General features: G+C 42.0%; 1 protein-coding gene across 2 annotated transcripts in view; it reads right to left on the minus strand.

Moving 5' to 3' along the window:
• The window catches only part of DHX32 (DEAH-box helicase 32 (putative)), a 50,047-nt gene that overhangs the window by 12,905 nt on the left and 24,997 nt on the right, over positions 1-12,145 (minus strand). For both annotated transcript variants that reach the window (XM_072972082.1, XM_015241885.3), the window contains 4 exons: positions 8,092-8,464; positions 2,288-2,533; positions 924-1,023; positions 676-834 (listed from right to left, as the gene is read on the minus strand). In XM_072972082.1, the coding sequence (XP_072828183.1) occupies positions 676-834; positions 924-1,023; positions 2,288-2,533; positions 8,092-8,464 (878 nt within the window). The remainder of the gene's footprint in view (positions 1-675; positions 835-923; positions 1,024-2,287; positions 2,534-8,091; positions 8,465-12,145) is intronic.

The following is a 12,145-nucleotide window of genomic DNA, read 5'->3' on the forward strand; positions in this document are numbered from 1 at the left end:
TCCTCAGCCTCTGGTGCAGCATTCTGGTGGTTTCCACCCGAGCAGCCGGCTGTAGGGGCAGCAAAGTTCCCGACAAGGTCTGACGTTAGACGGGAGAAAGCCAGCATCTCTCCAGTGATGAGGGCCATCCTCAGTGACCTCTGATGTGAGGAGACCCCCAACGAGAAAGGTGTTCAGACTGTAAACATAAAGCCTCAGTCCCAAACCTAAAAATGGCACCCACTTCACGAAAAAGTCTGACCTTAATTAAAAGCAGTGAACTTCTAGTGGGTTTTCTTCAGGTGATCGTATGATTCACGAGGAAGGGTCGTCTGCCTACAAATGTTCCCATCGTGAAACTAACGCTGCCAAGAATTCGACTTCTACCCTCTGGCCTCTTTGGCTTTAGACTTCCGTTCTCCACCATCCCTCCTGTTCCTAGTGGCCCGGTCCAGGCTCTCTATGTTCCAGTGTCCAATGGCAGACAATTTCCAGCATCAGCGTCCTAGAATTTTTTTTTTAAATTTTTAACTACCTTAGAGAATGTTTACTTCTAATGGGGACACTGCTTCAGTGCAAACCAAGTCCCCACGCTGGCCTGCACTGCAAGTGCCACCTGCCCCTAGGACGGGGAGGGTGACAGGTGGGCAGGCAGGGCTCAGCCAGGCGGCCTGTGGACGCGGAGCACAAAGCTACCTGGTCTGTTCATGAAGTCACAGCGGCCTAAGCCCGCGATGTCTATTCTCTTCATAAAAAGCACCATGCTGGTTAGGTTGGCTTCCTGCATTTCTGCCGGCTTAAGTGGCCGCATGTCTTTGGAGGCAAATTCTTCAGAGTACAGACAGAAGAGTTTTCCTAGAAGAAACCAGGAAAGTGGTTTTAATGTTTCTGTGTTGCCTCCAGACCGGAATGTATGCCAGCTAGTTTTCTGTCCACGGTGCTACCTGAGGAAGATGAACCGAGAATCTGCTTGCGTATCTCTGCTTGGCTTTGGCTGATGGGCTGCATGACAAGTGAGTTTGCTCTGATTCTAGGGTTGTACACCTTTAAACGGAAAGACAGCATCTTTAGCAACAGATCACTCAAGATTTAGTGGCCTCGCTGGCCCTGAAGTGACTGCTGTTTGCAGCACTTTACTTCCTGAAATGCTCTGCTACAGGCTCGTTTCCTTTGTGCAATGTTTATTATTGTTTCACTCGCCTTGAGATGGAAACTGCGAGGGCTCTGATAAATGGATTTAAAGGTTGTCTGCTCCCACTGCTGCTTCAATAAATATGAGACCTCTGTATCATCTGCTGAAATATTAAATGTCACTTCTCAAAGCACTACACTGCTGAATGATGACAGATACTCATGTGCCTTGTGGAGAAAAGGATGACCACCTGACAGCGCTGCGTTTCCTCAAGGTTCTAGCCAGACTGACTGTGGCCTCAGAGGTCTCACCTTTATAACATTTGCTGAGCTTGTCCAGTCATCTCAGCTAATACAAACACTGCAGATGGCACTTGCAGTGAGTTTTCTTATGGGTAGTTTAAAGGTAAGTAACAGCCCTGGGTTCTCTGAATGGTGGGCTAATTCAATAAGATCAACCCAAACTGGTTCCAAGGGAGCCTCCCTTAACGGCTGGAACTGCTCTGTCAGAGTCATCAGGGAACTGAGGAGACGCATGGTCTCCTGGAGAGATGAGAGCCACACAGCATCTAGTGATGGCAGATGGGTCAGTACCTAACTAGGTTCTTTTCCATTTAAATGCTGTGATATCTCAAGTCCCAGTGTCTTTAAGAGTTTAGGATATCCTGCTTCCATTTTTCCTCATTTTTTATTTTAAGAAAGTGATAAAAATATCCATATATTTTTAAAAATTTAGGATGGAGTTTTATCATGTCTACTATAAAGTCAAAATTTGCTAAAATTAAAGTCAGCGTACTTGAAACTAATTTCTAGTAAATTACCTGGGAGAAGATGCTAATTACATTGATAAAAGGGCTGCCAAAAATACCTGGGAGATGTACAGAGGAAGAGATTAGTTTAAGAGTCAAATAATTTGCTTTACTAGTTGTCTTTCCTTAAAAACTTTTCCCTTGGTACCTCAGTCAAATTAATTTGTTTCCAGACTACCAGCCTGCCTGAAAGGCAGTGACGTGTGATCAAGACTTCTTTTACTGGACGTGATAGTCCTTCTTTGCAAACAAGACCAAATACAGAGAAATTCCAAGATCATATAGTTCAACCTCACTTTCGGGTCAACAAAATAGTAGGAACCCAAGACAATGATCAGCGGTCTATTCAACTACTTGATGATAATTACCTTTCTTCTCTCCATACCCACATCAATAACAAATCTGACCGTGTTGCTCCAGATCAAAGATTCTCCAGAGCTGGCAGTTAACACCACTCTTCTCTGATAAATTTGGCATCTTTTTTCTGTTTCATCACTTGGCTTGAACAATGCACATTTCTCGTTTGGATACAAAGGAACCACCACCAGCTCTCCGAGATCTGGGTTTAAGTTAGACCCCTCTTGACAGACAATTTCATAGGCTTTTTCAATATCCTGAAGTAAAAGAATAACATCATCCCATGAGAATAAAGCACATTACAAACAACTTCACTACTTTAAAGAGAGATGTCCAAATTATATAAAACTATAGGCGAAGCCGCATAATGTAAACAGGGAAAGGAATGCCTGTGTTGTTGCCTATGGGTATCGTTAAATACAGAAAGACGTGACTGCATAAGAACATTTCTTTGGGGAAGATAAACACAATTTTTTGTTTAGATTTTTAAAATTGAGTTATAGTTAAAGTTAAGCACAATTTATAAACAACTTCATTGATTTTAGTCCCAAGTGGTTTTCCTCTTGTGAAATGCACTATCTTTGCCTTTATGCATTTACCCTGCTTTTTTTCTAGCTTGATGCAATTTCTCATATCTGTTAACAATGACAGGTAAACAAAAGTTATTCTCACACCGGTGATGACGCATCACTGTGCTTTAATGGTGGCAGAACTAAGAACTGTAAGCCAACCTCTAGATTTCCAATAAAAGCATACATACACACACATTCCACAATCGGGCTCTCTCATCTGGGTCATTCTGAAAATGACTGTTACCTGCTAGCACTTTGAAATAGTAGAAATGCAATGAAGTAGGAGGAAATGGTCACTGCCATTTCTATCTTTGCAAACTTCAGAAATTCAGAACTACCCTTTTAAAGCGTTTCATGGTCAAATACATTTTTTAAAAAAGTAAAATTATTTGCCCTAAAACTACAAACAAGTAAGTATATTGGTGTAAAATGCTCAAAAGGCAAGGCATTTTAGGCAGTAATTTTCTATCTCGAATCACAACCAGATTTTTAATGCCTCAAATAAAAAAGATGTCAATGTTATTCTTACATCTTTTAACTTGTTTCCAAAATTTCTACCTTCTTCGGGTCTAACAAACTGCCAGATGGAAGAAGCCCCATTTCGTTTCATTAGATACATCAGATTTCACTAAAACTCCGAATGGAAAAGGTGATCTCCCATCCTATTACTGTTCTCAGACAGAGCCCACCTCCCAGGCTCCGGCCCACTCCTTCCGTCCACTCCCTTGTCGGGTGGGCTTGAACTCACTCAAGGGTCTTGCAGGTGAACAGATCCGCCTAGAGAAGTAGTAAGACCCGGGTTGGGGGGGCTCCCTGAAGGTTACCCCCGAGCTGCTGAGAGGCGCCCGAGACGCTGGCAGAGGCCGCTCGTCGGGCCCACGTACAGTTACTCGGGAGCCCTCTCCTGCTCACGCCGCCCTTCCCTGCACAGTTGGTTTACTTGGGGCAGATTTTTTTTTTTAACTAAGCAAAGACGAGGGCTACTGACCATAAGGAATGAACACTTGCCAACTGGGATAATCAGAACAAAACTATTTCTTTCGATATTTATAAGTCTAATCAATTCATCATTTGATGTGAGGACACCTTAGAAATCTCCAAGGAAGTGAACAGGCATGTGGGCTGCGTCTCCGTGCGCGGCTCGCGTGCAGCCTCCGGGACACTCACACCCCCTCCCGGCGCGGCCTCCGCACCTGCAGCGGCCAACCTGCATCTGGAAAAGGCCGCTTGATTCCAGCAGCCCACTCACCAACTTCCAATCAAAACAAACCTTCAAACTGCACTGCATATTTCTCTTATTCTCTTAGAAGTTGGGCCACTCATTTTTTATTTGCTTCCGGTTGCTGGTTGCTAAAACCTTTTAGCTGTAGGTGGTTCATTTTGAATTTTGTTTCAAATGGGGGGAAAAAGAATTTTAAAAATCTTGAAAAGGAAAAAAGCAGAACACAATAGAAACAGATATTGTATATAGTTTGGACATCTCAAGCTCAGCTGATAGAGGGCTTTGAGGCCATAATCCTCAGAATTTAAAAAAATGTTTAAAATATTCATCAGTGCTTCCAACCATCTACTCATTTCCTTCTTTGACAGCGTGTGCAGAGCTTTACATACGTGAGACTGTCCTACAATTACCTGCGGAGCTACGCACTGAAGGAAGATAGCGCACAGCTATCTAGCCCCCAGATTAAAGGCCCACAACTAGACAGAACATTTCCCAGGAAAACCTTCAGCCTAAGAGCACCTGCCTTGTGATGGCTTCAAGTCGCACAATGATCTTGCTAGATAGTACCATAAATCTTCATTTGTTTTCTATTTATCACACTTTTTTTTTTCAGGTTAAAAGATGGTTAAGTGTTAAGTAACAACACGCTGTAAACATTCAAGTCTCCAAGTCTCAAAAATAAGTGCAAGACACAGGGCAGCATGTGGCTCACAGGTATGAATTCACAGCAGGTGAGATGCTAAGCAAGTAAAGCAAAAACGTGAGGCACCTCATGTTCACCAAACAAAATGAGTTAATTTCTTCAATTTAAATGTATTTAAAAAAAAATTTTTTTCTTTTCTTCCTCTGTTTTTTCTTTTTAAAGCCCAGTATTTTAGCCTTGTTTTTTTGGGGGGGGTAATTAGATTTGTTTGTTTTTTTATTTAATGGAGGTACTGGGGATTGAAGGACCTCGTGCATGCTAAGCTACCACTGAGCTATACCCTCCCCCTAAATGTATTTCTTAAGGGAAAAAAATGACAGTACATTTCCGTTAGACATCTTAGGTTTGTTTTCATAGGATTTAATTGCTATGGTAGACTTTCAAGTTTAATATAGAAATCAAGAAAACTTCAAATAGCAATGGGAAAAAAATGATCAATATCTGTTAACATGGATTTCAGAGCAAGACAAAATTTTCCAAAAGACAAATTCCAAGGCCTTTGGAGAGCATCTTAATATTAATCCTGCTGTAGGTAGTAAAAAAGGAAAAAGAAAAATCTATCAGGATATTGAACTGCGTTCAGCAAGTTAGGTGGTAGACGTGGAAAAGAAAACCAGGTAACACTGACGGGACGTGGGGCTCAACTGTGAGAAAACCTCCAGCACCCAGAGAAGGTGCGCTCCAGCCAGCAGGGCTGCTGCCCGACCCGCTGGCCAGTGAGCTGGGAGCCCCTGGATAACGAGGAGCCCTCCCTCAGAGACTCCAGGGCTGGACCCGGGCTGTATCAGCAGCGCCTGCCAAAATGATGAATCTGCACTCCCAGAGGCTCAGAATTGCAAAACCACCCCGTAGCTTTCATTGCACTATCATGTTAAGACTCTAAGACTCTGCAAGACTGATGGTTTCTTAATAGGAAATGTCTTTCTGGTCTGACTTCAAGGAAGACTGTGTACCTTTCTGAGCCCTGTGGATTTTATAGTTTCTACTACTGCCTAGGTAAAAATGCATCTTGTAAAGTCTGACAATTCAAGTCACCATGCCATTTTCATTTGTTTTTATTTGTTTATCTTGTAGCTGTTCTGATTGGGTGCTTTCTATTGTCCTGTCTTCTAGGTCACTAACTCATTCCTCTGCATTATCTAGTCTGCTCTGCACAGCCTTTCAGATCATTCCTCATCTCAGCCAATGAGTTTACCAATTCTACTTGGCTCTTCTTTACAGCTTCAATTTCATTTTTGACATATTTTATATCTCTAAACACTATCTCTTTTAGTTCCTTCAGTACTTTGATCACTCCTTTTTTGAAATCTTGATCTAGTAGGCTATCGATGTCTATTTCATTGATCGTTCTTTCAGGGGATTTCTCTTGTTCTTTTAATTGGGAGTGGTTCCTCTGCTTCTTCATCTTGCCGAGGGGGTGGAAGGTGGGAAGAGACAGACTGAGATTTCAAAATTGTAGAATAGATAAACAAGATTATACTGTATAGCACAGGGAAATATATACAAGATCTTATGGTAGCTCACAGAGAAAAAAATGTGACAATTAATATATATATGTTCATGTATAACTGAAAAATTGTGCTCTACACTGGAATTTGACACAACATTGTAAAATGATTATAAATTAAAAAAACGTTAAAAAAATCAATAAAAAATGTTAAAAAAAAAGTCACCATGCCTTTAATTATAGCTTGTATTAAACTTGTGAAAATCAAATACTTTAAGGTCATCTGCTACCTCCAATTCTGTTATGAGCTTTATTTTTTCAAAAAACTACTTTGGAATGTTTGTTCACTCTGACTTGAAAAATAACTACCCATCCTATCAGTCTTAATTATACTTTTTCCCCTCCCAGAAATGTCTGCCTTCTCTCTCACTTGGCAATTCTAACTTTCAAATGTTTCACTTCTAATTCTGCCATCCGTCCCTTCCTCAGGCGTCACCCAGTTACACTGAGAACCTCTAATTGTTTTCATAAATCCTTCTCCTGTCTCTTTAATCGCTTTATTACTTCCCTCAGGACTTTCTTGAATATCTTGAATCGTTCAGGATTAGGAAACAGTAATAGAATAAATTAGTGTAGTAGGTAGAAGATTTACTATTCAAGAAACTGTGTATAATCTGTACATGAAAAATTGATAAATATGCTGTAGTTATCATGCATTTGAGATCCTAAATTACTTTCTTAATGGAAACAGATAAAATACAAGCTGTGAGAAAATGGTCTAAAGTTCCCAAGGCTAAAGGACAAGTCACCCTTTATGCTTCGAATATAAAGCAGAATAAATGCTTCTGAAAGTATTCTTTGAAGATGTGTGAATACTTAAGAAAAGGCCTGATAGAGAGCTGAGATGCTTGTCTTTGTTCAGCTGGTAGCTCAGCCAATATCAAACAATTTCTTTTTGGTTTCTGTTTAATCGCTGGAATCCCTACATATTTGGGTCATGGTCTAAAAACTAGTGCTTTTACTGAGTGAGATAATGGAGAGGGAAAAGAGGCCAGGCAATTAGTCTCTAAAAGGTCTAACTCTCGAGATTCTGGAGGCTTTTAGATTTGGCCAACAGCACAGTGGAGAGAGCAGCAGGACCAGGGTAACTGTATTGAAAAAAAAAAAAAAAAGCAACTGCAAATGGCACCTTGGCTGTGTAAAAGCAGTAACAGATGCTCAGCTGTCCATCTCCAGTTGTTCTTTGGAAAAGACACTTTCAAGTATTCAAGTTAAGATCTGTGTCATCTTTTAAAGAAAAGGAGGCCCAGGGTAGGGAGACGGCCTTCTGGGCGTGCTACAAATTACATCTCCTTGCCTAATATTCCACTGACTATTGCAGGAACATCGTGGGCACTTTTCGTGTCCTGACTCCCCGCCACGTGCTGAGGTTATGTTCCTCATCTCCAGCAACACGCTCCAGCCATAAGGGAGGCAGCCTGAGTGCGAGACGAGTCAGGGTGCAGCTCCTCTGCTGAGACAGTTCACAGCGGGACCTGGGGCAGCCCGGGAGTCCGCCGGAGTCCGCTGGAAGGAAGTCAGCTCTGGCTCATTTCCAGAAACTCCTCAGATGTCTCCCCCGGCCTCTGTTTCAGAACAGCACGTGCTTTTAGAAAAACTTCCTCATTCTCCCTTCAGCGCAGGTTTTATTTACTCTGTAACAAAGCTTCTTCTAAGGTAGAGAAAAATGAGGTGTGATGGGACCAAATATTTAAACAGCTAATTAGCAAACTGAAACTTGTGTGTTAGTTATTAAAAGCGTCCCAACAAGGTTAGAAGGTTCCCAATAAGTAATTTCATTACTCTCTTAGGTTAGAATATTACTTACTTACTTGTTCACAGGCCAGAAAGACTACAACGTCCCCCTTCTCACCCGAGTTGTGAATTTCGAAGATAAGGCGTAAAATAGACTCAAAAGACTCCTTCTGAGCCCCGCTAAGGTACACAACCTCCACAGGGTGCTTATGCTTCACTTCTATGAGAGGCACATTTCCATAATAAGAGCTGAGCTTGCTGATCAGGTGAGGTGAGGAGTTAATTATGAGCTTCAGTTCTGGTCTTGCCAGTAAAACATCTTTTAGAAGTCCAAGTAACACGTCAGTTGCAATGCTCCTTTCGTGAATGTCGTCTAGGATGATGACCCCATAGCTACCCAAGAAAGGATTGGACATCATTTCTCTCTGCAACATATCATCAGTACAATACCTGCAAACAAGAAACGTCCAAGTTAGAGCACTCTCATGAAAAACCGTGTAACACACTCCTAACGTAAGTAACAAAGGTGCCTTTCCTATGTCCTTTTGTCTAAATCAGGAGTTTAAATCTTTATCGGGGCCAAGATTCCTTTAAAGTGGTAAACTCTACGGACCTTCAAAACAGAAAAATACACATCAACAAATTTTAAGCACGGTTTTCATATGTTCACAGACCCTCTAAGGACCATCGCTGAACCCGAGGTTACAGCCTTACATGTTTCTTACAGATACTAACAAGGGCTCCATTTAACACTTGCCTGGAGCTTCTTAAACAAAAAAGTAATTTGGCAAAATACCTTTGTCAGGTAAGTGTTTCCCCCTCTTTTATCAATGGAAGAATTCTGAATCAGAGCACACGCTCTTCAAGGAAAGGAATGGCTGCCCTGGCTCAGGCTCACGCTCACGGCCCACATGTCCACTGGGAGGGCTGTGAGTGGCTCATCGTGGGGGACAATATCAGCAAGGAGTTAGCATCAACAAGCTTGAAATGTCACCCAAGTAATAACCACGCAAAAGCATCCCCCAAACAACCACCTATCTGAGTGCAGCATGCAAACTGGCCAGCATCCCTGGAGGAGGAAGGGGTCATTAGTGATGTCAATGAAATTTTCTAGTAGTTCTCGGGATGTTTTTACAGACAATAGTAAAAATAAATACTTATTGGTTACCCAGCACCATACAAACATCTTCCTTCTGACACTATTTACATATTTACTTACATTATGCCTTGAGGAAACCACTCCTACTAGTTTTTTACCCATTTAATGTATTCATTTTATTTGTCCCTGTCTATGGCAGGTCTGAAACTGCTATTCATAGAAAGGCCTTGGTCTTTGGCTGGTATCTGGGAGCTTAGATTTGGGAGGGTTCTCACCAGTCCCAGAACCAATGCTTACTGTCTGCAATATGGTCTAACAATATGGACTAACCTACTTTCTGTGTGGGAGGCTGGAATTCTAGAACACGGTAGTAGGCAGAGGGGGCCTATGTGACCAGCTCCCAGTAAATACCCTGGGCATTGTCTCCAGTGATTCTCCTGGTAGGACAACATTTCACACTCGTCACAACTCATCACTGGAAGAACTAAGCATGTCCTGTGTGAGTCCACTGGGAGGGGCCTCGGAAGCTAGTGCCTGATTTCCTCCGGACCTCACCTTGGGCACCACTTCCCTTTGCTGATTTTGCTTTGTAACCTTTCACTGCAGCAAATTTGATCTGTGGATGAACTATGTACTGAATCCTGTGAGCATTCCTAGCAAATCATCAAGCCTGGGGTGGTCTTGGGGACCCTGATACAGTCTTCAATTAACCCCTTTCAAGGAAGAAAGAAAAGGAAAGGAGAAAACATTTATTAAGCTCCTAGTGTGTGCCAGGCACTGTGCTGGTAAAACAGTTCTCATTTAACCTTTAGAATAATCTTCAAGGTAGACATTACTATCCCATTATTTATAAATGAGGAAACTGAGGTTTAGAAAGGTTAAGTACTCTGCTTAAGGTCATAAAGCCAGGGAGAGAGTCAAGATTTAAGCCTGAATATCTATTACATCTCATGTCATTGACAAACTATAAAGACTGCTTCCTTCACCGCCACAGATCGGTGATAAAGTCCATGTTCTCCCTCTGCACCTTTAGAAGATCAAAACATTTGCTCCCTGCCTTTCTCCTCATACTTGTTCTCGTTCTCTGTCGGCCAAATGAGCAGTGATAAACTGCTAATTATTCCTTTCCTCAAACTTAAGAGAAAAAATACCAAATACTACAGTATTACACTCCATGCAAGAAACAGAGATGCATCCAAAATCTAGCTTTCAGGTCACCTGTTACTGAGGTTAATCAGTATGATGTAATGATGTAAGTTACTACTGACTCTTATCTGAAAACAAGTTATTTTAATCTATGCTACTTCCCTAATGTTAGAAATTAAATTTCTATTCCCTTCTCAGCAAAACTCATCTAAGCACTGATCTGAGAGGAAGACATGCTCCCTCCCTGCCAGGTGGAGGAAGTATGTGTGTTATGTAAGTAGATCTTGGCTTAATTAAAAAGTGGGAAGATGTGACTCACCTAAATTCTACGGGACTCAGCAAGCAAGGCCTGGTCTTCCTGGCGGTTACGTGATGCTAAGGGATGACTAAGGATCAATCCTAAAACTTGCTATACAAGCCATTACCTTTCTACATAACACAGACCTCTATTTCTTACCTCTGTATTAATAAGACCATGTGTTCAGCGCTTAAGAAATGCTATTCCTGATGACTATGTTAAAAAAAAAAAGACACGTTGCCAAGGTTTCAGGAAATGTAATTTATATTTTAAATTCTTAAGACCAAATTTCTGAATGCTAAGAATGTAATAAAATATAGGAAAGTTTATTAATATTTTCTAAAATTATATGGATTGAATTTGACCTTAAATAAAAATTGGAGTAATTAAAAAATTTGTGTTCTACAGGATCCATATTTGAAATTTATGTGTCACTTCTACAAGATATTGTGATATCTAGCTCAGAAAAATTACTTTAGGTATATAATATTCAAGTATCCACTGTTTTTTAAAAGGCCAGAAAAAAGCTTAAAGAAGAACTAAGTTGGTCTACACAGCGCCCAGAAAAATGATAGTGGCATAGAGACTATATTTACTAAGTCCCTACTATGCACCCAATAGACTAGATACCAAGGAGTTATAAAGAAAATGAAAAGGATTACATCAAATACAGAACAGTCTTCTATAATCAAGAGTTACCCTCACATCCTCTTCTTTAATAACAGCTATTCAATCCAAGCTTGTCAAAAATTACGGCTGGCATGTGTCTCCAAGAAAAGGAATCTGGCTCAAGAGTACCTTTCCAGTTACCGAACTTGCTAACACAGACGTGGTGCTTATGTGCACCAGTCACACACAGCAGCTCACGGAGTCCCCGCAGCAACCCTGCGAGCAGGTCTGTCAACCGCCCTGCCCCGCAGACGAGGAGGGAAGCTCGGAGAGGCCAGGTGACCGGTGCAAGGCTCCAAGCGGGTAAGTGGCAGAGACACTCATTTCACAGACATGCCATCTCCTCTTCGGAGCACAGAACACCAGGAAGAAAACACAGGACGACTTTCTTTTGTCACGCAGGGCTCTTCACTAGTTTTGACCCCTGTGCTGCTACTCAAACCCAGTGAGCAACAAATCCGAGTATCTGCTGACTGTGCACTGGCTGGGGGACGGCAGGGTGGGGAGCGCAGCGTCCCTGCAACAACGTGACTGTAAAGTGCAGACTGAAGCCAGCCAGAGGACCGGGCAGCCCGCGGAGGCAGGAGGAGACAGACCTGCAGCGGCCAACGCAGGCCCTCGCCCCGCCCACCGTCTCCGCACCTGAAGGCCGCTTTCTACATGAAGGAAGGAAAGCTCCGTGCAGAGCAGAGCTAAATAAATTCAGCAGGACTGTAGTTCTTCCTTCAGCTGTTAGGACTGGGGGCTTAGGGAGTCTTCACCATAGAGCAATCACATGAAAAGCCAAGTCCCAACACGCAATAGGTGTTTAAAAGGTGAGACGTGCCTTTGACCTACTTTGACAACATTACTGGATTTCTCCACAATTATTTATCTCTGTGACTTTCTAAAAAAAAGTACATGTATATGCACGCTTGAT

Source organism: Vicugna pacos, chromosome 11 (assembly GCF_048564905.1).
Source record: "Vicugna pacos chromosome 11, VicPac4, whole genome shotgun sequence".
NCBI classification, from domain to species: Eukaryota; Metazoa; Chordata; class Mammalia; order Artiodactyla; family Camelidae; genus Vicugna; species Vicugna pacos.